Genomic DNA, 26626 nt, shown 5'->3' with positions numbered 1-26626 from the left:
GATTTACACAAAAACTATTAATGTCCACGTAGTTCAATGTATTATATATTTATTGTGTTTCAGTTTGTTGTTGTACCAGATGACTGGTTTAAAAATATTTTACACTGGAGAAAGTTTCAACTTACCACAAACAATAGATTATTAACTGAAAAACCCGACCGTAAACACAGGTATACTCTCTTACTTTCTGAACTGTGGTATATTCAGGGACGGACTGGGCCTCGGACCGTCGGACGTGGTCGGGATAAAAATAGACATATATTTATTTAAAAATAAACAAAATTGACATAATATATTTATTTCAAAATAAACAAAATTGACATAATATATTTATTTCAAAATAAATAAAATTTATCTTCGCATCCACTAAAAAATATGATGGGGGAGAGAGCGGGGGGAGAGAGCGGGCGGGCGTAATTTTCCGTATGCTTGATAGGACTAATGATGAAATCTTGTACCTCGGACATATCCATACATTGGAAACATATCTCAGAATATCTGTCGGATTCTTGCCATGGACGCCATTTTATCGTACTTTTGAACTTTGCTGCGGGGTGTTTAGAAAAAGCATAAGTAATGTAACCTGTTGTTATTATTTTTCAGTTGGATACGACCACCAGTCACAGTAAACGCCTTTTATTCTCCGATTAAAAATGATATCATATTTCCTATCGCCATGTTTCATTTACCATTTTACATACCCGGAGGCCCACTGTAAGTATATTAATTAACTACATTATTTGTGTTTATTTAAACATATTTCATTACAAAAACATCATTTCCGTCATGCGTGCACGAAACACAATCTTTAAGTCACGGCATTTACTAATTTAGAAACACATTAACCTGTAGTGATTGTTTCCCATAAAAATGATGTTCTCTTATCGCGCAGAAACTTACAGAACACATCCTTTCCTTAATACTTCACGAAACTATTCAAGATAAAAGAATCTTGAATTTATATTTCTACATTGGATTTTCTTACCGGCGAAATATAAAAAAAAACGGGAGGGTTATTTCAAGCTTAAAGTAATGTTCTCGGATCAGATGAGGGTTTATATTAACGGTGGCTCAGTGAGTAAGACGCTGGCTCGCTAACCTGGAGGTCCCGTGTTCGATCCCTGGGTTGGCTGAGAACGTTCATCGGGATTTTCTGGCGTGGTTCCTCATTGTCAGTGGCGCAGGACAAATGGCCTAGCAAGGGAGACACAACGTATAGTCGCTTGAATCGGACGAAAACCCGATGTCTCGTGTACTCATTGGCGTGAACGTAAAAGATCCCTTGGCAGTTGGATTTCGATATAAGTGTAGGGCGTAGTGCTGGTGTCCGGACAAAATTTCCCTCATAGCATACTATATTATTATGGCATACGCCCGTCTTCATTAGCCCGGTCGGAGCAGAACAATATAGGACGTTAAACCCCATTTCATTTCATTTCATTTGCAATTGATCGAAAAAATGCCGAATGTAGTTAAATTTTCAAATACGTTTACAATATTGTAGTTAGGGATAAACTAACAATCCCGTGGGTGACGATCAGAGACTTTAAGGGTATATTTTCAGGTAATAGCTTCAATATAGGATTTGGATCCATCTACATGTAAAATACCTTTATTTTCTGGAGAATGTGTACTTACCTAATTCTCAAGAGTCTCTAATTAAAGCAACCAAAAAAAACCAGATTCAGTGTCCTCTTGACGACACTTTATAAGGCCTTAATATTTTTTTTTATCATTTTCAGAGCGATGAATTTTGGTGCTATGGGTTCGGTTATTGGACATGAAATCGCCCACGCATTTGACATTCAAGGTTGGTAAAAATTTGTAACATTTAATTTTTGTGGGATTTAAATTTAGATCAAAATCAAATGGAAATCCATCTAGATATAATTGACTACAAAGTTTGATTCTATGATTTAATAGTTTCGTGGGTTATGGACTTGGGTAGTAGCTGAATAAATTAGAAAACACACTAGGTGGCACTGGTATGTTTATATCGTCTGCAGAGAATACCAGTACTGAACGGTATTAAACCACTTTTGACTGGTTTTTTTTGATTCAACTATGTTCTGTCTGACAAAATGACAACGGTACAGATTTAGCTATACTTATCTTTTCAATGGGGTTTTAAAAAATACCTAACACTTATAGGTGGCGTTGGCTTGTTTATATCGCCTGCAGAAGATACTGATACTGAACGGAATTGAACTTATATTCTTTTTGGTTATTCAACTTTCACAATACCTTACAAGGGATTACCCCCCCCCCCACACACACACACACACACACACACACACCCACCCACCCACCCACCAATGAAACAAGAAATAAGCATAGGCAAATATTTATAACTTTCCCTGACAATAAAAGTTCTGATCAATCAATCATTTCAGTGTACATGGGATTCGTGTGTTTTAGTAAGTTGTAATATCTATTAATTTATTTTATGTCCACCATTTTATTGTCTGCATGTCATTTCAATGTTATGATTGGGAATAATCTTTAACCTTACAGGTCGTAAACATGATAATACAGGCAAGCTGGTAGATTGGTGGGATCCCAGCACCGCTGAAAAGTTTGCAATAACGACAGAATGTATGAAAGACCAGTACAGTAAAATAAAAATACAGGATTATACAGTAAGTAGACAGTCGTCACTTTGTTTCGAGTGAGAGGGAGTCTCGACACAAACTGGGTCATTTCGAGACTAACATATGGTTCAATTTCATTTCAATAAATCGCATGCACGTAGGAGGAAACCCACGAGGTTAGACAGGCGATCCTAGTCTTTGTCACGTATGGAAACGCCGCCACGTCTTGACTCAATGAAAGATCTTATGATTGAAAAGGAAGCCTGAGTCCAGGTCTAAAAGAAAAAGTCACAGTCGCGCCAATATTTAATATAGCTTTGCGGGCTTGTCAAATACTAACAGACCGGAAACTTTCAACCAGCTCCCATTAATTCAAAAACTAACTGCAAACTTTACCCACTTCTGTGGTTATGAGCTACCTCTGAGCTTTATCTGCCTATTGCAGGTCTTTCTTTAGGCCTGAAATGTTATCTAAATTATTAATTAGACATTAATTAACTTATCCAGACCGTAATCAACTCTCGATCTCAACACTAGCCTGCGATATTTACTGGATTAAGATCTCATTTGATGCCCAATTTTCATTCATGATTTAATCATGAAATGGATAATCGAGACTATGTCTTTTATCGTACCGACTTTTGTAATGATGATAGAGGCTAGGCCGAAAAATCAATCGCTAAAATCTCGATTCAGAGTGGATCAATTTAACTGAAATTTTCAGCAAATTCCCTTTACATTATCTAGTTTTTAATTGTTATAGTGAGAACTGTCAGCTTTTTACCTAATCTCCCATAATGTATCTTTAATAACATTTCAATAACAATTATTTTTCTTTTCTATTAATTATTGTTATATTTTATTCTGTTTTTAGGTGAATGGTAATTTTACATTAGATGAAAATATTGCAGATAATGGTGGTCTAAGGGCAGCTAATTTTGTAAGTTTTTACGTTAGATGCATATTTAAATGACGACAGCCGAAACGATATTTATAATTATTATATATATGGGAAGGACAATTGTTGAAAGCCCACTCGACATTGACCAATTTACCCGATCATTTCGGTACTAATATGTTACATATAATAAATTATTTGCTTGCGCCCAGAGGTCTTTAGCAGGGGCGAACACCTGAAAGACCGAATGATAGATACAATGGGAGGCAGTTGAATTGTTAGTATGGGATAGAAATATAAGTCAATGTCACATTTCTGTGTCTTGTTAATTAGGAACCTTGTTTGTCATTTGAGACTCGCTAATCAGGGGGTACGGGGTACGATCCCCCGAGAAAGTTCCCCAGAATTTTCCAGCTTGGTCTCCCGTTGTCAGTGGTGCGGGACGGAGGGCCAAACACGGAATGGTGTCTAGTCGTTCGAATGGAACGAAAAACCGAGGTCCTGTGTATACATTGCAATGCACGTAAAATAATCTCTGGCAGTTTGAATTCGAAATAAGAGTATAGTGCCGCTGTCCTGGCAAAATTTCCCTCATATCACACTGTATGGCATAAGCTCGTCTTCATTAGCCCGGTTGGTGCAGGAATGTAGGACGATAACCCCCTCTTATTTCGTTCCTGGTTGTCATTGCAGACTACCATATCGTGAAAGTAGAATCTCTAAAAAGAATTTTAATCGAAAAATGGTTCATTGAAATTTTGTCAACATTCTGCATCGAGTGCAGGCGACAAAATGGCGATGATCAATTACTTTAATGGTAAATGAGATAAGGTAACACAGAATAAATAACAGTTTGTTTTATTTTATGTTATCAGGCTTATCAAATGTGGGTAGAAGAAAATGGCGCAGAATTACCTTTACCCGGATTAAATCTGACGAATTATCAAGTTTTCTTCATTAGCTATGCACAGGTAATAGTTCACATAAATATGGGATGCGGTGGAGAGCATGGCAAGGAACAGGGTCTAGTCAACGTCTAGTCGTTGGGGTGGGACGGAGGGTCTGGTACGGAACAGCGTCAAGTCGTTCCGATTGGATGGAGAGCATAACAAGGAACAGCGTCTAGTCGTTGGGGTGGGACAGAGAGCCTGGCAAGGAACAACGTCTTGTCGTTGGGGTGGCGTGGAGGGCCTGGCAAGGAACAGCGTCTTGTCGTTGGGTTGGGATGGAGAGCCTAAGAAGGAACAGCGTTTAGTCGTTGGGGTGGGACGGAGAACCTGCAGGTAACGAAAGTTGTCTAGTCAATCGGATTAGACGAAAACCTGATGCTCTGTGTGCACGCCGTGTGCGTAAACAAAACCCTATACAGTTAGAATGCAACTGCTGCCCGGGCATAATTTCCTTCAAATCACATTCACAGGCCAGTAGGTAAAGAAATTTAACCTATTTTACCCTATTTCATTTATTCAATCATTCATTCATTTCATTTTCATGTTCTCTTAATTCAGTTAAACTGTACCGAGTCTTTTAAAACACCATTTTGTTCTCTTGTTTCAGATGTACTGTTCTAAGTGGTCAAACTTAGGATTATTAAAACATTTATTAACAGACAAACATAGTCCAGGATTAGCCAGGTAAATTAGCCATTTGGTAGACTGACGTATCACAAAGGTTTTGGCAACAGGATTAAATTTGTACTTACCGGCCATTTTGTCAGTAAACGACATTGTTACAGGAGATGCTAATGGTAGGGTGGCCCACGCACCTACAGAAATACAGTCCACCGCTGATAGTTCGAGACTACCACTGAAGCGTGCACATTCGCCGTGTCGAGGCCAACTTTCTGACAGTATGATACTATAAATAGCCATGGCACGTGCAATTCTCTACAAATCTATCAACTATTACAGCCGTAAAAAAATTATTGTTGACGATTTTGAATAGCAGTGAAATTAAGCTTCTTGGTTATTACAGCAGATTTAGAAATTACGTTCGTTTCATTTTTCAAATCGCTTTATCATTAACTGTACCGCTAAGAGCGGCATCTTTTGGTTTAGTACAAATAATATCTCAGAAACACTCGGGTTAGACAGGAACATGATACTAGCAGTAGTTTCATTTTACTTTTACAAGCTTCTTAAAACAATTGTTGAGCTAGCTAACGTGCTCATTTCTAAATTCAATTTCTTGTTCTAGCTTTCTGTTATGTTTCGTAAAAAAGTAGTCTTGATTATCCCGACCTGTCAATCAGCCCTAGAATGGTCGATAGACTGGTTAAGCGAGACTAATTTCAAAACAAGGGCACGTAACCTATCTTTTACTCAAAAGTGTCTGGATGTTATGGACGACACATGGAACCAGTTTTCAGTCTATTATTTATAGATGATTAATGGTCATAGCTTATTAAGTACAACATGATCGTTTATTTAGTGACTATAATTGTGTGAAACTGATTTGAGGCTTGGCATATATATAAATATTGTGGCGAAATTGTCGAGATATATGGAGATATTTATTTATGGTGGGTCACCCTACTAATGGTAGGCCGGTTGGGGCGGTTCGGGAATTTTCGGAGTCCACAATGGCCGCTTTATATAAATGAGTATTTTGGGGAATACTAACACTAACCCTGAACCTTTTTAGCAGGCGGAAATTGGATCCAATTTACCTTTTACCCCAATTAGCATCTTCCATGGTTATTTCATTGCTACCATTGAGTAATGTGACGATATAGATGCCCTGGTAGTGTCGCTTTCGCCTTATTTTCTTGGAGTACCTATCGTTCCATTTTTGTTAACAGAGCAGTGCAGTACATTGACGTTTCGTCCACCCAGGTTAAGTTCAACGCGGTAAGGCCACACAGATTTGTGCTAACCGGTACTGAAACGTCATTGGAGAAAAACTTTTCAACGTAACCGACCTCTTAATTCTGTTGTCCTTTCGTTTCAAAATCATAAATGTAATCTCAAACTATGTTCTTTGATTCTAGTCCAAAACGTTAACGAAATGGCTATGCTAAAGATGGTGGAGGGGGGGGGGATTATAAATAGAAGGAACGACATTTGTAACTAATTAGTAGTCTGACCCCAAATAGCTTACGTCCCGAATCTACTTCCTTCTTCGATTTTATATGAACAAATCTGTTAATTTATCCAACCTTTATATTTCAGGGTTAACGGAGCTTTGACGAATTCGAAATCATTTTCATGGGCATTTGACTGTTCGTACGAAAGTAACATGAACTCTCGCGTGAAGTGTGAAGTATGGTGAGACTTGAGTAGTCTGTGTAGGGGTGTACCGGGAGTGCTTCTCATTCTTTAAAAGTGTGATACGTTAAAATATATTGGTCTGAAATTATACACAGCTTTATTTCTTCAACTCCTGTGTTTATTCAGCCAACAATTTTCGATGTGCGTTTGTATTCTCTTTTGGTGTCATAAACATTGGAATACTGCAACGTTTCCAGAATTTGTTTATTCCTTAATTTCGTCAACATTTACAACTTTTAAAATCCCAGAATTAATCCAGATTCATTGACTATATTCAAATCTAACAATCCTATGTTTTGTTATTTAAGAACTATGTCTTCCCTTTCCCGTCAAGCAGCTACCATTCTGCCTACGCAAATTTGAACAAATGCCGCGTGAGAGATCACGTGACACATGCACGTGTTGTGAACTAATCCTTGCCTAGTCTTCAAATATTATGCATTACATTGTAAATACTACGTATTCAGTTGTTTTTTTAATTTGTAAATAAGATGTATATATTTCATTTTCTACTTAATTAATTAAATCATTATAATGTATATAAATATATAACTTATACGCCTAAAAAGTATTATCTTTTTATGGAGTGGCATTTACGATATAAATCTAATTCTTAGAAATCTAATTCAGGGCCATTTAAACAGGCCTTTTGTTGCCATAATAAGAATTAGAATTTTATCGTGTCTTACAACGCGTATTTTGAAATGTCAAAATGTTTACGAAACTAAACAGACCACTCGTACAATCTGTTTTTATTTTTAAACCTATATGAGCGTAAAGTAAAACTAACAATAGAAATTCAAACTGCAGATTTTAAGGAATGTAACGTGTATTTTGAAATGTCAAAATGTTTACGAAACTAAACAGACTACAATCTGCTTTTATATTTAAACGAATATGACCGTAAAGTAAAAGTGATAATGAAAATACAATAAAATACAAATTCACACCCCAATATTTAAGGAAGAAGCCATACCCACATACATGTGTAAATAGCTAATTTACGATAATAATATGTAAGTTAGAAGTAAGCACATTAGAACACCAGGTTAAGATTTAGAATTGTGTCGTGAATGCCGCTCCATATGTTTAAGCTTACTAGCTTTCAATTTATTAAACCTATTTGAGTTATTTATTTCATTTAATGTAAAATAACGTTGTTAAAAGTTTCACTAAATTTATTTACAAGCTTTCATTGCATTGCCATATAACAGATTGGAATTTAATCATTGTATTTATGTACATATTTTCGCGCAGTATACGAATAATGTCACATTTGGCAAATTATTGCTGTCTGCGATATAACTACCGTGGAAGCAGACCACTAAACATCAACGAGAAGAAGATAAAAATGACTGTGGGTCAGAAACTTTAATTTTAATTATATTTCATCATAAGTAATTGTTTCAATATTGTAAGTAATCTAATAATTTTAGCCTGGAGATGCGCGCACCACTTCATTCATTTGTTGTACACTATTTTAATTTTTTTTATGGAACTAATTTTAATGCTTAAATTTGATGTAAAAGTTTTTAAATTTTTGAATTTTAACTTTGAGAAATAAAGTTATTTTATTATAAACTTGCACAGTTTTTATTTTTTTACCTAATCCTTAGCTTCCATTCATTACCAGCGACTCTTGACAACTAATTCATGTCTGTTGTGTTGTTGTATGGGGGGGATCACGTGGCTAGCCTGGAGGTCGGGTGTTATATTCCTGCATTGGCCGAGAACGTTCACCCAGATTTTCCGGCGTGGTTCCCCCTTGTCAGTGATGCAGGACTGAGGGCCTGACAATGACAGCTGTCTAGTCCTTCGGATGAGACGAAGGTCCCGTGTGTACATTGGAATGCATGTAAAAGATCCCTTGGCAGTTCGAATTCGATATAAGAGTAGGCGATAGTGCCGCTGGACCGGCAAAATTTCCCTCATAGCACACTGTATGGCGTATGCCCGTCTTCATTAGCCCAGCATAGGAGCAGAACAGTAGGACGTTAAACCCCATTTCATTTTATTGCTGTATAGGGAATCTAGCCATAACGCTGGCTCACGAACCAACAGGTCGCAAAGTCGCTCCCATTGTTGGCCGTGAAAGTTCCTCGGAACTTTCCGGCGTGGTTTCACTTTGTCAGTGGTTCAGGGCGAAAGACCTTATAAAGAACAGTGTCTAGTTCGTTCAAATGGGACAAAAACCGAGTTCCCGTGTACACAATATGTGCGTGCACGTTAAAGAACCAGTGAGAGTTGGAATTCGAAATAAGAGTAAGCCGTAGTGCCGCTGTCTGGCATGTGCGTCTTGATTAGCCCAGTCGGTACAGAAAAGTAGGACGTTAAACCCCATTTCCGAACGGCTCAGTACTTTGATTGGAAAATTTTAACGAGTTAAATATGCTGTATCGTGACATTTGGGTTGGTTTACATACTTAAACAATATAAATATATACATAGTATATGTCTATGCGTAAACCACGTCTCCTGTTAAAAATGGCATTATCCCTGTAAATGAATACACCAGAACAGCATAAAATTGAATACACAAAGTGATGAAAATTAGCACTCCCTCCAATGCCACCGCATACAGCAAATTAGAGATCGTTTGTATCTGGAGTTCAGCCGCCCAGAGTACACAGTAGCACGTATATAGCATACGTGAACTAATGAGTTTAATAATGTTAAAAAGTCGTCTAGGGGCTGTTGGCTCGCTGGTCCGAAGGTCCCGGATTTGCTCGCGATGTTGGCCTAGAAAGTTCCTCGGGATTAACTGCATGACGCCCCTCCCCCCTTGTGATGTAGGACGGAGGGACTGACGGGGAACATAGTCTGGTCTTTCGGATAGGACGTAAAATCGAGGTCACGTAAAAGAACCCTAATTGACAGTTGGAATTCGAAATAAGCGTGGTTGTCAACCTATGGGGCAAGTCACAGATGGTACATTTGACCATTCGATGTGGCAGGTAATATAAAAACGACCAGTGTGAATTTGAGACATTCTCCGCTGCTAATTAATTTCAATCCAACTTTATATAGCTTGGCTAAATCAAAACAAAATCAAATCCCAATATGGTAAGCAATGTTACTATCTATATGTTAGATTTTTTCTACTTTAATCTTTTAAAGTTGTGTGGCACATCTGATGTCCTACAGATAATATTTGTCACGTGGATTGTAAAAGGTTGGCCACTCCCAATCTGAAGTTATTGCATAATCAGCTATCAAAGCAGTCTACCTATCTAAAGTTATTGTATAGTCAGCGATTAAAATAGCCCACCAATCTAAAGTGTATAGTCAGCGATTAAAGTAGTCCACCAATCTGAAGTTATTGTATAGTCAGATATTAAAATAGTCCACCAATCTAAAGTGTATAGTCAGCGGTTAGAGTAGTCCACCAATCTGAAGTTATTGTATAGTCAGCTATTAAAGTGGTCCACCAATCTAAAGTTATGGTCAGCGATTAAAGTAGTCCACCAATCTAAAGTTATTGTATAGTCAGCTATTAAAGTGGTCCACCAATCTAAAGTTATGGTCAGCGATTAAAGTAGTCCACCAATCTAAAGTTATTGTATAGTCAGCTATTAGAGAGGTCCACCAATCTAAAGTTATGGTCAGCGATTAAAGCAGTCTACCTATCTAAAGTTATTGTATAGTCAGCTATTAAAGTGGTCCACCAGTCTAAAGTTAATGTCAGCGATTAAAGTAGTCCACCAATCTAAAGTGTATAATCAGCGATTAGAGTAGTCCATCAATGTAAAGTTATTGTATAGTCAGCTATTAATGTAGTCCACCAATCTTAAGTTATTGGATAGTCATGGATTAAAGTAGTCCACCCATCTAATGGTATAGTCAGCTATAAAAGTAGTCCACAAGTTATTGTTGTATAGTCAGCGATTAAAGTAGTCCACCAATCTAAGGTTATGGTAGTCGGCGATTAAAGTAGTCCACCAATCTGGCTCATAAACCAGGAGGTCCTGGATTCGATCCTGATGCTGGCTGATAAAGTAGCTTGTCAGTGTTGTTGGACGGAGGGTCTGGTAAGGAAACGCGTCTAGTCGCTCGGGTGGGACGAAAACCCAGGGGGGTCCTGTACGCACGTAAAAAAAAAAAACCTTGGCAACTAGAAGTCGACGAAGAGAGTACCTCCACAGCACACTTCATGCTGTATGCCCGATGTTATTATCCCGTTTGGTGCAGTAGGGCATTAAACCCCATTTGATTCATTTCGCGTTATATTCTATCATTGTGTGTCATTGTATGTCATTGACCGACTTTTCTAGATATTATTCAGGTCAAAGGTCATCTGAATTAGATGTATCGTAATACCAAACGTTAAATACCATAGGTTGAAGACCCACTGACATCCTAGCATTTACATTAATTACAACGTCATAAACGATTGCTCGCATAACAAATCAAGAAAAACAAGTTGATATGAAACTTGATGGCAAAAAACAAAATTAATTATTTGCAAGGCAATAAATTGACGCAGGAAGTAAAATTGCATGTTTAATAATATTTTAACCAATGAAATATTATCTCCTCCTTATCAGAAGTCAGGAATTAAAGTTTTTGGAATATATTCCCAGTTTATAAACGTCCATTTAAACTCAGAAGATCTTATAGTATTTTTAAAGATCAGACTCCTCGGATTTAGGTAAGTATTAAATGTTGGGTACAGTTCATAAACCTTGGTTTAAAATCAGGAGAACTTAGGTGTATTAAAAATCATAATCCTCGGATTTATGTAAGTATTAACTATTAGTACATGTTGGAAACACATTTATAACCCTTATTTTAAACGGAAAAGGTCTCGTAGTATTGAAAACGGAATATTCGGTTTTAGGTATGTAATGATTAGCGTTACAGTTTAAACACAGATCGTTAATTATTAACAAGCACGGGCGTGCTATGGACCAGTGTGACATCTTTGAATGATGGCATCATGTTAAAATTCGAAATCGACACATAAGCATTTGTCAATGAAACAAGCATCCGAAGTTTCAGAACGATTGTACTTAAATTGACGGAGCCTTAGGCTTTTCCAATGAGCTTCACAACGTTCTGTGAAATTGAAAATCGTAGTAAAACTTGATCAATAGTCTTTCCAGATATGAGTATTTTTTTCATTATACGTAATTGTCCGTTATCATAATAATAGGTATTTTCGCTGCTCTGGAAAGTCTCAAATCTTAAAGTTTTTAGAACGGTTATATTTATTAAGTTTTAACTCTTCCAGAGAGATTACACTTATTGAATTGTAACCCTTGCAGTGTATATACGGCCGTTTATTGAATTTTAACTCTTCCCGAGGTATTAAATTTATTGATTTTAACTCATTTCGATGGATTGCAATTTGTTAGTGTAACTTTTTCCGAGGAATTACATTTATTGAATTTTCGCTCTCCCGCGGAATTACGGTGTTTTTTGTTGAATATAACTCTTCCTGAGGATTTACATTTATTGAATTTTAACTCTGCCGCTGAATTATATTATAATTTATTGACTAAATTCTTCCTGAGTAATTACATTTATTGAATTTGAACTCTTCATGGGGGTTTTCATTTACTGAATTTTAACTCCCACTGGAGGATTAAATTTATTGAATTTAACTCTTCCTTGAAGGTTACATTTATTGACTTTTCAATATTCCTGGATTAAATGGATTCGTGTGTGTGGGGGGGGGGGCAGTCGTGAGCATGCACTGCGCTGTACAGTCCCTGGTCTTTAGGGATACAGGCTTCGCTCAAAATGATAACAAAACTAGCAATTAAACATACATTATGCAAGAGCTAAATCTGCCTGTTGCAAGTCTTTGTTTAGGCGTGAAATGTTATCTAAATTATTAATTAGACATTAATTAACTTATCCAGACCATAATCAACTCTAGATGGCATCGCTAGCCTGCGATATTTACTGGATAATCGAGACTGTATTTTGTCGTACCGACTTTAGTAATGATGATCGAGGCTAGGCCCAAAATTCAATGCTAAACTCTCGGATCAGAGTGGATCAATTTTACTGAAATGTTCAGCAAATCCCCTTTACATTATCTAGTTTTTAACTATTATAGTAAGAACTGCCAGCTCTTTATCTAATCTCCCATAATGTATCTTTAAAGGGGAGGCTACCCGAAAATTTTGGTTCTGAAATTTTAAAGCTATTGAATTAAAAATGGTACAAGTAGTCAGGAATTGTAGTAAAGAAGGCAAAAGTAACTTTTAAAAAAGTTGTTGCCAGGGTAACTCATTTTTTTGGGAAAAATTATGAAAAGCGTAGGTACATTATATCTTTGTAACTAAGATATCGTTACCAAATTTGCAGGATATATAAACAAATATCCAACCGTGGATCAGACAGAAAGCAATTTTAATTATTATTAATATTTCAAAAGTTATCAAAATATTCTCAAAAGACAAAATATTGTGGTGAAGCAAATGTTTTAAACACCATTTTCCAAGAAACTATGAAAATTATAGAGAAAAACTCTCTGTCTGATTTTAGGCTTATCATTAAAGAATAAGCAGTCCGAAAATGAGACATTTATCTTTATTAGTGCCAGAGATATGGTGTACCAACATTTTTCATACCTTTTCCATAAAAATGTGTTACCCTAGCAACATTTTTTTTCTTTTTTTTTAATGTTAGTGTCATTTTCAATTCAATAGCTTTAAAATTCAGAACACATTTTTCGGGTAGCCTCACCCCTTAAGGAAACAATCCAAGAAAAAAATGGGAATATTTCCCAGACTTTGTATTATACTGCTGTCATAATAATCGGCTTTGTGCTACAAGAAATCTCAATGTCAGTACATTGAAGAAAAGACCAATTATAAATAATCATTTTCGAGAAATAATAAGAATATTCATTTGACAGTATGTATAATTATGTGTTATCGTGGTATGGAGATTTCAATGTCTGTCAGTTAGGGGGCACGTAACATATTGCAAACCTTTCTGTGACATGTCTGTTGAGATCATATAAATATCCAAGTATCTGAAAAACGTTCATTTACAGGAATATATTTCTTGCTCCGGTATAATTAACAGCCAAGCGTAAACTAAGGATTTGGATAAAAGCATTTGTAGAAATCCGTCTTTACTTCTGTAAGTAAATAGAAGTGATATATTATTATAATATTCATAAATGGCATCTCGAAATAGAGGTATAACATTCATAATAACTCAACTTTATGGATTTACTACTTCTTGGTTTATTACTTTTAGATGCATCTATATCAGTTTTCATAAGGAATGGAATGAAAAGTATACGTTCTTTAAATGACATTTATAAATAGTGTTATAACATTCATAGTTACACTTCATTATGGATTCAAAACTTTATCACATGTAACGTTTCAGTACTCTTGCAGATAGATTGCTTGATGAATTTGATAAAGACGCGGGTAAATGTCGTATGTAACAGACCAACAAATAGTAAATCCTTGAAGTTGTCATTATGAATGGTGTTTAATACTTCATATATTAATACATATTGGCGGTGAAGAATTGCCCTCGGTAAAATGTCGAATGATAGTGTATAGCTTAAAGTTAATGTCAGAAAAACATTAGGGTGTCAGATATGTTGAGAACGTAATAGAATAATGATCTCTGTCTTCGGGCCACCCGTGTGGTTCATGAGCCGACTATAGTTTACCGCAACGCACGGGTAGTGCGAGGCGTAACGGAAATATTATTTTCTGTTAAAAAGTAAATGACATTTTAAATGTATGTGTAGGTGTAATAATGATGTACTTGTGGTATGAGTTGTAAGTATTTCAGATCTATAAACATCTTTAACCCTGCTAGTAGCGATAGTGTTGTACTAGTAATCAACAATGGAGATTAAAACTTGTATTTTACTAGCAACTATAGTGTCCTGTATTATTCTAAAGACAGGTATGTGTATTTTTATTTTTTTAACTTTTTTATCAGCAATGTCTTCTTTGGGTATTTAATTGAATGGAATTAAATGAAATGGGGTTTAACGTGAAGACGGGGGTACGCCATACAGTGTGCTATGAGATACATTTTGCCAGGGCCCTTAATCACGAAAACTTAAACTAAGATAAAATCGAAATTTTAAGAAATACTGCAATTCGATTGGCTGACCAGTAAAATCAATTTGCATATATCCAATGAAGTTGCAGTATTTCTTAAAATTTCGATTTTATCTTAGTTTAAGTTTTCGTGAATAAGGGCCCAGGACAGCGGCTTTACGACCTTTTTTCAAATTTCAACTGTCAATGATTCTTTTCCGTGCACGCCAAAGTTTTTCGTCCCATCTGCCCTGTACCATTGACAAGGAGAAACCACGCTGGAAAATCACTGGAAAGTCTTTCGGTCATCGCTAGGCTGCTTAGTTGAATGAAGTAGAATCAGTGGGTAGCATAAACGAGAGCTGGGTGAAACGTTTCAAGCCTATCTGTAAAAGACTTGTACAAAGTCGATGGTTTCCTTTTATTTTTTTATAGAGCCCCCTTCGAGGAGTACACACTTTTGCCAACGATGTTGCAAGGCCCGGGTGCCGGTCAGAGAAATTTTCTTCAACCACCCTAAAAAAAGGTCGTTCAGAGCTGACATGACGTCAATGTTATTAGGAAAATGACCACCGGCTAGTTCTTTTTCATTTTTGGAAAAAGATCTCATCCATAGTTACAAATCTGGACAAAAAAGTACCAGGATTCCTTTCGAAACGGCGTAAATTGTCACGGGACGTCATGAATCTGACACGTTTCTAATCGTCAGTCAAGAGCTTTGACACCCATGTTGCAGAAACGATTGGCGATAATGTGTTCAACCCTCTCATGAGAGATGGCCACAACACTGGCATTATGTCGAGTTGTCAATCGCCGATCAGCCATTACAATGTCATGCACCCGGGTAATGTTTCTTGAATAGTTGCTGTTGACGGTCTTCCAGGACGCGGGTCATCGTCAATGCTTTCTCTGTTACCCTTAAATTCTACAGCCCACTGTTTTACTCTGGAAAAGGAATGGGTCATCATGCTCTAAGTAGAGACCATGTCGGCATGTCTCTGTTGGGGTTCGTCCTTTCAGTTGCAGGTACTTGATGACTGCCCTATTGCCAGTTTTGTCGATTTCTGTTGATTTCAATGGGTAGGTTCACGAGATGGTCTGGTAGGAAGACAATAATAACACTACAGTTGCAGTTCTTATGTCTATGATTCATGCAATCATGAATCATAGACATAAAAACTGCAACTGTAGTGGCAAAAGTTTGTTCCAAAACTTGTGATCTATCTTTTTCAGGCTTAGAACTTTTCAGCCAGCCTTCGTAAGAGGTGTCTGTGTTAGGCTTTCATTTTTTCTTTTTTTTTTTTTGTCTTTCTTATTTAAAAAGAACCCCTTCTTCGAAAGAAATATTTTTTCAGAGGTGACAATTAATGTGTATTAATTAAGTTAAATATTTTACAATTAATTGAAATTTTTACATCTCTTTTAAAAGAATGAAAGAAAAAATGAAACAAAGAGCCTTGTGGTTTTTGACGCCTAGTATCATGCTCTAAGGGGTGCCATTTAATATCTCACATTTCTGTACCTACTGGGCTAATGAAGACGGACATTACGCCATGCATAGTTTTGACGCCAATTTTGCCTTCGGTTTCTGTCATAGCGTTATGTATGTACTGTCAACATGGGATCTTGATTTTCCGTCTTATCTAAACGACTACATGCCTTTCTGACAGTCCTAACGAGTATATGGGTTAACCTCGGGTTTTCGTCAATCTGGGTTTCTTTTTGCCAGGCCCTCGCCCTGCAGCACTCACAAACATCGATGAGAAGGGGGAACTGGGATGGAAAATCCTGAGAAACTTTCTAGGCTAACACTGGGATCGAACCTTGAACCACCGGGGTGCCTTGCTCAGTGAAGCACCATGGCTCCTGTTCATTTGCTTATGTTTAATATTTATGTATATTATATTGTGTTCTATTATGTTATTTTACTTGGCCAAATGTCATCGTATAATCAGCGCCACTCATTTTATTATTTATTGAACAACTATTAGTATTGTTATTCATTAGATTAGTATTTATTAAATTATTATGTATTAAATTATTATGTATTAAATTATTTTTCATTAAATTATAATATATCAAATTATTATTTATTAAATTATTATGTATTAAATTAGTATGTATTAAATTATTATGTATTAAATTAGTATGTATTAAATTATTATTTATTAAATTATTATGTATCAAATTATTATTTATTAAATTATTATTTATTAAATTATTATTTATTAAATTATTATGTATTAAATTATTATTTATTAAATTATTATGTATTAAATTATCATTAAACTATATATTTTTAGTTTATTATCATAATTGCTTTTATTCTATTGTTATTATTAATTATATTGAATTATATTTATTCATTTAATCTAGAATCCACTATACTAAACACGATGGTTAAACGTTACTATCACTGTAATGAAGCCGAGATATTTAGATGTCTGTCTCCTGTAGCTGAGTTTGAGAATCCTTTTGATAGTCAGTTAGCTAAGTTTGATAATGAAGATGATGTGCATAAAATGTGTGGGTAAGCCATATTTGAATTTTCATAACAAAACTTCCCGATACTCGAGAGACAAAAAGTTATTAATTTCGTTCAGAAATTTAATTGGTTGTTCCGAATGTACCGCCATTGTGGGTCCCGGTAAAAGTTATGCACTGGTGCCCATACTACACAATTACTCACAGGAATAAAAATGTAAATAGTCGATGTAAGCAAACATATATTTATTGCATTGGCACTTCTAACAACATCAGTGTTGAAATATTAAAGCAATTCAAAACTGCCCAGTGTACCCATGTGTTAAGACGGCCCTTCAACAAATTCCGTTGACTCCCATTAAACCCATATCCGCGGTGACGCATGGAGTAAGTCGATAGCTCTCAAACCAGAAGTTCGGCGTGGTTTTCCTTTGGCAGTGGTGCAGGAAGCACAGCAGGGCAATGAACGGCCTCTAGTCGTCCCGATGAAAAGAAAAACCGAGACCCATTGTACACAATGCCATACCCGTAATATAACCCATGGCAATTGGAATTCGAAATAAGAAGAACAGGCTATCCAGACAAAATTCCTCTCATAGCACTTTGCAGAAAAGTAGGACGTTAAACCCCATTTCATTTCATATTAACCTCGATGGCTGAAACGTCGGTCTACCAAGGTACCATTTCTCTATCGTGACGGGTCCATGAATTGACCGACGACCGACAACAGGGAACGACGAAAACAACATCAACTTTTAGTTAAAAAAAAAAAATCCTGTGTATTTTTTTAAAACGCCATTCACAATATCTATGTACATGTACATACACTGTAAAGTTAATATCTTTGATTAAAGATACATTATGGGAGATTCGATAAGGAGTTGGCAGTTCTCACTATAATAGTTAAACACTAGATAATATAATGGCAATTTGCTGAAAATTTCATTCAAATTGATCCACTATGAACCGAGAACTAAGCGACTGAAATTTCCCCCTAGCCTCGGTCATCATTACTAAAGTCAGTACAATAAACAGCATAGTCTCGATTATCCATTTAATCGTTAAATCGAGAAGGAAAGTTATGCAGTAAATCGACTCACAATCCACTAAAGATCGCAGGCTAGCGCTGCCATCTAGAGTTGATTATGTCCTGGATAGGTAAATTAATGTCGAATTAATAATTTAGATAACATTTCAGGCCTAATGAAAGACCTGCAATAGACAGATTTAGCTCTTGCATAATGTATGTTTAATAGGCTTAAACTTTTTAACAATTAAAATATATACATGTATAAGATAAACAGATAAACAGACATGGGTCATTTTAATGATTTAAATAAAGTAAGTGTTGCGTCACTAGGGTGTCAAGACAGTAACGATAAAATGATACACACATATAATAGGTTATTGTATTCCATAGTGATGAGTGTTAAGAGTTAGACACGCTTTTACACTAGAAGTGGCATCTTTTACAACTACATGTAGTTACACACATGCTAATTAATGACTACTGTATATAATTGCTAACCACTTTCTATAATACACTTTCTAATGATCACTTTGTAAGATTTAATAACAAAAATCTTCAATAATAAAATCCTAGGTGCATGAGTCAACGATATCAGTGATACATATATATAAAAAGTGTCCAGTTATTCGCGATTTATGTGTGCTGTGCATTTTTCAATTTTTTGTAGTGTTGTAGACGAAGTGAAGAGTTGTATAGGAGAGAAATTACAACAGTGTTATAATACTAGAGCTAAATTATCGGTTGATACAATAGAAAATATACTAGGTTATCTATGTGGTAACGGTAAAGCAGGTAAATATACTAGGTTATCTATGTGGTAACGGTAGAGCAGGTAAATATACTAGGTTATATATGAGGAAACGTTAAAGCAGGTAATTAAATAACACCATTTTGATAACGGGGGGCCGCGGTGGTTCGGTGGCTCGGTTGGTATGGAGATCCGTGTTCGATCCTTCCTTGCGCTGTTGGCCGAGAAAGTTCGTGGTTTCCCTCTCACAGTAATGGAGGACCTGAAACATCGAGGTCCCGTGGGTTCCATTGCAAGCATTCCTGACAGTTGGAAATCAAAATAGGAGTAGACCAAGTAGTCGCTGTCCCGGCAAAATTTCCTTCATGATACACTATATAGTTGTCACAACTAGCCAGGTAAACCCGGATTATATAGCCCAGTTGGTGCAAATAAGGAAGAGGTGAAACCCTATTTCATTTATTCATTCATTCTACATATTCCACTACACTTTACCATACAAGCATAACCATACAATGTATGTTCCATCGTGCATGTAAATACAATTTGAGTCTAAATAATGAGTGGGTATCTCTAATTTTGTTAAACTGCTAATTTAAACAATTAACATTTTAGATTATGCTTTAATCATGTTTGACATTCAGTATTTAATCAGATTACGAAATAGTGAAATATCATTTCGTCATAATGAATTCATTATCATTTGCAACTTATCTAACCAAAGGGAGTCGCCTCGACTTGTGTATGCTTTTAATAGACAGCGTGGGAAATCTGCGTGACTCAACAAACAATAAAGCGCTACTTACAGGAATGTGTTACAGTTAAGATGCCTCGCGGCATACAAACTGTGTGATTTGATGATATATTTGGACTAAAATGTATGTAAACTAAATTATCTGTCAAGAGTTTGATTCCATTTCCGCTCAAAACGTTTTAATCGGAAGAAAACTACCCCATGCCGTAAGAATCTATTTTCATAGTGTATTTGTAGTTAGTGGCTATCCATTTACCATATATATCGAAGCCTGAGTAAACTCATGGATTATCCTCTCCCAACTTCTTTTTCTGCTGTTTAATCATAAAGTCTACTGGGCCCTTATTCACGAAAACTTAAACTAAGTTACAACCGAAATTTTAAGAAATACTGCAACTTCATTGGATATATGCAAATTGATTTTACTGGTCAGCCAATCGAATTGCAGTATTTCTTAAAATTTCGATTGTAACTTAGTTTAAGTTTTCGTGAATAAGGGCCCTGGACTTTTAATTCTATGAACATTCTCACAACCGTTAGCCATTAGATCAACACGAGAAGCGCCCCACACGTCACTCGATAAGATAGGCCCTCTTTTAGGCACACCATCGAACCTTTTGTCTTGTGCGCGCCCCATAAGTGATTTTAAGGGAATCCAATATTAATTTTCTAGTAAGACTGGGTATCTATACTTTCCATATATACCAAAATAAAATTGTCATACTTTTATTAGAAATAACTGCCCGATAAATACTTTCGTCGGAATGTATATTAAAACCTAGACTGAACAAACACCACGGTGCTACATAAATACATTAAATCCACAGACTGAACAACACAACACATTAAATACCAGAATGAAATGGTGTTTATGTCTTATCAACAAATAATTGTTTGAGACAAACCTATGGTAAGAATTTTGCCCGGACAGTGGCCTTCTTCAATTAACAACTGTCTGTAGATCTTTTACGTGCACGCCAACTGACTACCCTGTCCTAATTATTGTCAGCCCCATGGTGAAGCTCAGGCTTGAAATATTCCGAGGGTTCTTTACAGTCTTCAGTTCCCTGGCAGAATGTTAAATATGGTCCATCCATTACCCACTAATTGGAAATAATCTAGACAGCTGAGTAAGGAGTGGAATTTATCCTTTCTCCAACCTGTTATTTTGGCTAGTCTCTGTTTCCCAGAACTATTGTCTACAACAACATTCAATCTGTTTCCGCCCCATTTGAATGACCTGCTTGGCCCTCCATTATGTACCACTAATCGAGATATTTACGGGGCCAACCCCGGGTCGGCGAACCGCGTTCTTATTCACTGGGCCTGACAAGGACAGCTGTCTATTCGTTCGGACAGGAAACAAACCGATGTCCCGTGTACACATTGGAGTACACGTAAAAGATCCCTTGACAGTTGGAATTCGATATAAGAGTAGGCCGTACGTAGTGCCGCTGTCCGGGCAACATTTCCCTCATAGCACACTGTATGGCGTATGCCCGTCTTCATTAGCCCAGTTCGGAGCAGAACAAACAGTAGGACGGTAAACCCCATTTCATTTCATTTCTTTTATTATTCACTGACCCCCATAATGTCAGGCTGGTAGAATAAACCAAGAAGAAAGCGATATATGGGAGATAACTCCGTCCAGTCGCGCTTTTCTGCGGGGTATCAGAGTCAGCACAAGTAGTTTTCTCCCATTAACTTGATCGTTGTCTAATTTATTGGCATTAATGTCCTTATAACATATTATTTCTTTCTCTTTTATGAACTTTTTACACGAAACAAAATCTGAATATGTTTACAATAATTTGTCAAATTAGTGTGCGCTGTGTTTCAATGTATGTGTTGATGTTAATGTTTATTTTTGTGAAATGAATTGATATGAAATGATGCTTAACGTCCTACTTTTCTGAACCAACTGGTTCCATGCAGACTGTCATACGCCATGCAGTGTGCTGTGGGTACAATTTACATGGACAGTGGAGCTAGGGCCTACTTTCATTTCGAATTCCAACTGTCAATGATTCTTATAAAGTGCACAACTTGTAGGCTGCATGGGATCTTGACGCTAACATGGAGAGAAATAGCGGGAATGTTCTGAAAAATTTTCTCGTTCAACACCTGGATCGAGCGAGCTACCTCCTAGATAAGCGATCCGGCGCCTTACCCCCGAATAAATTCAGACAGGTGATTGTGTTTAAAAAAACAGACGTTGTTTGTCGTTTAACGTGAGCCACGGCGGATCAGTGAGTAAGACGCTGGCTCGCTGGTCAGGTCTCGAGTTCTTTTCCGGTGTTGGCGGAGAAAGTTCCTCGGGTTTTTCCGGAGTGGTTCCCCCTTGTCAGTGATGAGGGATGGTAGGTCTGACAACGATAGAGTCTAGTCGTTAAGATGCACAAAAACCGAGGTCCCATTTACACATTGGTGCGCACGTAAAAGAACCCTTGCCGATATAAGTTTATATTCTCTATATCCACGTGTAACGACACATTATTTGATACTGATTGAATAAAATAAAAGTACCGAGTTTTGTCACGTTCATCTAGTATCTCTTTTCCATCGCCACTTTGTTGTTAAACAGACGTTTTAGCGCCTCCTATATTATTTCATAGAGTTACACCCCCTGTAAATAGGTGATAAAATCAGCGATGTTTTTTTGTTCATGTGCTTTTTGATAAAATAAAATTAATTCATCGATTTTCTTCACAAAACTGGATAAATATTATCGAATGCATCACAATGGTAGACAGTAGTATCGAAGGTTGGTACAAAATGACAAGTTTACAGAACTTATCCGAGACTTGGGTAAAGAATTTTCGTTCGGCGCAAGATTCAGCAACGGTCAAATTTACCGATGCAAGTATTGATGTTCGCTTCCAATGCATCCAAGCGTAATATTTAATTTATGTCAGCACAAAAAGCACCGAGATTTTATTAAGAGGCCACTCCCGTTAAGCGGTCAGTCGTGAAAATTCCCTTGGGTGGCTGCTTAATGCAGATTCTACTGTATATATATCTCCCATTTCACCATACATATGATGATGACATGCATTAACCAATTTTTTCTAGTGTTTTTGTCAGAAGCCAAATGTTGGGAAAGTGAGGAATTTTTAGAAGGAATGAAAATATGCGAAGCAGTAACAAGTAATGTTATATCAACCACCAATGATATCCATGTTAAATGCGGGTAAGTAATTATTTATCTCCGTCAAAACATGTAATCCATTTTCTTTTATTTTTTTAAAAAAAAGAAGATAATCTAACCCTTGACAATTTAAAATTTACAATTTTTGTTGTCTCTTTAAAGAGGCATTATCACCTTCAACAGAGAGGTTGGATGACCGAGTGATCTCACGCGTGCGCTTTGGATCGAAAGTCTGCAATTAGGTCAAATGGCATGACTTTGATCTCAAAATTGGTCAAACAAGTATGATCGCCTGGTCAGCCTCGTGGATATTCTCAGAATTATTGAAATAAAATTGAGCTAGTCCCGAAATAGATTGCGTCCCCCTCGCACAAGAAAATAACTATTCAGATATTTCAAAATATGTAGAGATTTAATATATACAACCATTTTATATTTCAGTGCTTTGGTCGATCTATCTGAATGTTTGGCTGAAATGACAACAGATGTATGTAATTATAAAGCAGGACAGTTTATGTACGAGATGATTTCTGCTGGTCTAGTTCCATCAAAACGTTTCTTGAGATGTGGTTTTGGATTCAGACTAGGATGTAAGTTCCCTTATGTTATGTACATTAACAAAACATGTGAATACTATGGTGGCTGATTGGTATCATGTCGTGATGTCGGGCTGTCGCCTTATGACATTATAATCCGACACAACGACATCACGACATTTTTAACCCGACACAACGACATTTTCACCCGACACCACGACATTAAGAATGTCGTAATGTCGCGTAAAAATGTCGTATTGTCGCGTAAAAATGTCGTTATGTCGTGTTGTGATGTCGGGTCGTCGACTTTTTTTATCAATGTTGAAGCGGCCATGAATAATAGAGTGCTGTCCCTTGCCGAGATCAAGTCAGCCCTCACTAAGAAAACTTACCCTTCACTAACTGCGAATCACGCTGGCCCTCACTACCAAATTCCCTCACTACCAAATGGTTATGGATGACCATGACTTGAGTGTCATCACGTGCTCGGTATGGGCTAATTCGAGCCTTCGATAAATAAAATGAATTGAAACCTACTTTCCGGTGATGTATGATACAATAACTGGAATTTCGTATTAAGACACGTATTTTGATAACGTTGAGAAAATACTCTACGAAACGTCGCCTTAAATACACTAGTAGCTGTTTTCCATAAGTATGTGTTTTGTTGTTACGTATTTTGACATTAAACACTCGCCCCACCCCACCACTCTCTTTAATTCAAGAGAGGATTAACTTTAGTTTTCAGTATTTCAAATACCCCCGCCCCCCCCCCCCCCCCTTTCACTTTTCAAGGCAAGTAAATACAAATGTGCCAGAAAATTATTTATATATTTGAAAAGAACAGTGCTTTCTGGTGATATCTGGAATGTCCGTATTAGAACACGTAATTTGACATTGAATACCCCCCACCCCAACGTAAATACTTAATAATAGAGTTCAGTATTATCCAACTTTGATAGTTCTTCAAGGTAAGTAAATATATAATGTGCCTAAGAGAAATGAAAGTGCTTTTCAGTGATATATAACATAATATCTGGAAATTCGTATTAAGACCCGTAATTTGGTGGTGAGGGCCAGCTTGATTCGCAGTTAGTGAAGGGTAAGTATTCTTAGTGAAGGATGAGGTAGTGAGGGCTGACTTGATCTCATTGATAAATACAGTCGACAACCCGACATCACGACATTTTTACGCGACATTACGACATTCTTAATGTCGTGGTGTCGGGTGAAAATGTCGTAGAGTCGGGTTAAAAATGTCGTGATGTCGGGTTGTCGTGGGTTATAATGTCGTGATGTCGCCTTATGAAGGGCGACACCACGACATCACGACATGATACCAATCAGCCACCATAGAATACAGATAACTACATGATAACTGAACCGCAGGTGGATCACACCGCGGATAACCTCGTATAACTAGAAACTGCAGCAGGATTACACCGCTGAATAACCTCTTCTAACTAGAAACTGTGGGAGGTCTGCACGCCTAATGACTAGAATCTAGTAACTGCAGGAGGATTGCACCGCGGATAACCTAAACTGGCTAGAATCTAGTAACTGCAGGAGGCACCACAGCGCAGATAATCTCAACTGACTAGAATATAGTAACTGCAGGAGGGCCGCACCGCGGATAACCTGGACTGACGAGAATCTAGTTACCGCGGGTGGCACGCACCGCGGATAACATCGTCTGACTAAAAACTATTAAATGCAGGCGGATTGCGCCGCGGATAACCTCATCTAACTAGAAACTAGTAATTACTGGAAGACCGCACTGGCTAGAATAACCCGAACTGGCTAGAATCTAATAACTGCAGAACGATTTCACTGACTAGAATCTAACTGCAGGTGGCTACACCGCGAATTACATCCATAGACTAGAAACTCACAAGACAACACGTGCACGAGAAGCAAACATGAACATTATAAATGTAAATTGTAATTTACAGGGGTAATTTACAAGCTTTTATCTGTACAAAAGGATCATTGCAAGAAAATAACTCCATGGATTTTCTGTTGGTCGAAATATTCAATATTTCGTTCCAGACAAATTTAGTTGACTTGCATTTCAGTCTATCAGTGGCAGTTTATGCTAAACTATTTTATTTTGTTAAGACATTTTATCAATCTTATATTTTATATATTTATTATTTCATGGCCTGTTTTATTTCTTACAGCTAAATAGATGTTTATTTATTTTAAGAGTTTGACAGAAGTTTCTCCCGTTTTTGATGTGATTCATTCCATGAACATTTCGAATTCTGATCGATAAACTTGGGACTATATTCTTCAATTCAAAAGTTGTGGACAGATGGCGACAAGTATAATTACAAGAACTCCATATACCAAAAAGACCTGCGATATAAATGTTGTAGACAGTTCATATGCTAAGAACAAAATAAATTTGGGGAGTAAATTTAAATCTGTATTATCATGAAATAATGTATTGCAATTGGAAATAGAAAATATCAATTATGACCTACAGTCCATGCTTCAACACCATAGTAATATAAAACGGCAACAGCCATTTGTTTCCAATTGTGAAGTGATGTGACAAGCTGTGGAAAGTATAGGGAGTGAAGGTTGGTTGGGGGGGGGTGTAGTGTATGTCTTAAGAAGGCGTATGTGCTTTTCTGAATAGCCCCCATTGGCCGGTAGCTTAGGACTATCTATCTCACATTGACAGATGGGGGTGGGAACTTGTCGTGATTACATGTCTCGGGTGTGAATTCCTACGGAGCCCCTTAAGTAATCGATTTCACTCATATAATTGTTATAACGAAATATTATATCGTTATAACGAAATAATAATTCTTAATAGTAATTCGTTATAACGAAATAGTGATTCCTTTTGATGTATTTGACAGCCATTCTGGGCGAAGAATAGAATTCTTTTTCGGATATTGTGCAGTTCCAACACACAGAAGCACAAGCAAATGTAAACATATGTATCTGTGTAACGCCCTCAATTCTGTCTCAAGCTCAGTCTAACCCTTACCTTGACCGTTGAGTCCAGTGAAAACATTGCATTGTTATCTGTATATGGTAAGTAGAGTGTCATATAAACATATAAAGTATATCCCATCACAGTATAATTATTCCGTGGATATTGGGAGAAAACGCCCGGGTTGCCTA

General features: G+C 36.8%; 1 protein-coding gene and 1 long non-coding RNA gene across 13 annotated transcripts in view; both read left to right on the top strand.

Moving 5' to 3' along the window:
* Nucleotides 1-8339, top strand: part of LOC126814316 (endothelin-converting enzyme homolog) — a 159290-nt gene extending 150951 nt beyond the window's left edge. For all 9 annotated transcript variants that reach the window (XM_050539398.2, XM_050539400.2, XM_056099544.1 and 6 more), the window contains 8 exons: nucleotides 64-170; nucleotides 604-714; nucleotides 1743-1810; nucleotides 2515-2639; nucleotides 3466-3531; nucleotides 4365-4460; nucleotides 5047-5123; nucleotides 6660-8339. In XM_050539398.2, coding sequence (XP_050395355.1) covers nucleotides 64-170; nucleotides 604-714; nucleotides 1743-1810; nucleotides 2515-2639; nucleotides 3466-3531; nucleotides 4365-4460; nucleotides 5047-5123; nucleotides 6660-6759 — 750 coding nt within the window. In that variant the 3' untranslated portion in view covers nucleotides 6760-8339. The remainder of the gene's footprint in view (nucleotides 1-63; nucleotides 171-603; nucleotides 715-1742; nucleotides 1811-2514; nucleotides 2640-3465; nucleotides 3532-4364; nucleotides 4461-5046; nucleotides 5124-6659) is intronic.
* Nucleotides 8340-11243: 2904 nt separating this feature from the next.
* Nucleotides 11244-25969, top strand: LOC126814351 (uncharacterized). 4 transcript variants are annotated; one of them, XR_007677550.2, is made up of 8 exons: nucleotides 11244-11406; nucleotides 13768-13856; nucleotides 14532-14648; nucleotides 17165-17318; nucleotides 18970-19094; nucleotides 22877-22994; nucleotides 23394-23542; nucleotides 25669-25969. It is a non-coding gene; the product is annotated as an uncharacterized LOC126814351 (long non-coding RNA). The 4 variants fall into 4 exon arrangements; XR_007677553.2 differs by lacking the exons at nucleotides 11244-11406; nucleotides 13768-13856 and having other exon boundaries at nucleotides 14196-14648; nucleotides 25695-25969; XR_007677552.2 differs by lacking the exons at nucleotides 11244-11406; nucleotides 13768-13856 and having other exon boundaries at nucleotides 14197-14648; nucleotides 25705-25969.
* The last annotated feature ends 657 nt before the right edge of the window (nucleotides 25970-26626 follow it).

Source organism: Patella vulgata, chromosome 3 (assembly GCF_932274485.2).
Source record: "Patella vulgata chromosome 3, xgPatVulg1.2, whole genome shotgun sequence".
Classification (NCBI taxonomy): Eukaryota; Metazoa; Mollusca; class Gastropoda; family Patellidae; genus Patella; species Patella vulgata.
The sequence above is the reverse complement of the archived record's forward strand: the minus strand, read 5'-3'. Positions and strand labels throughout refer to the sequence as shown.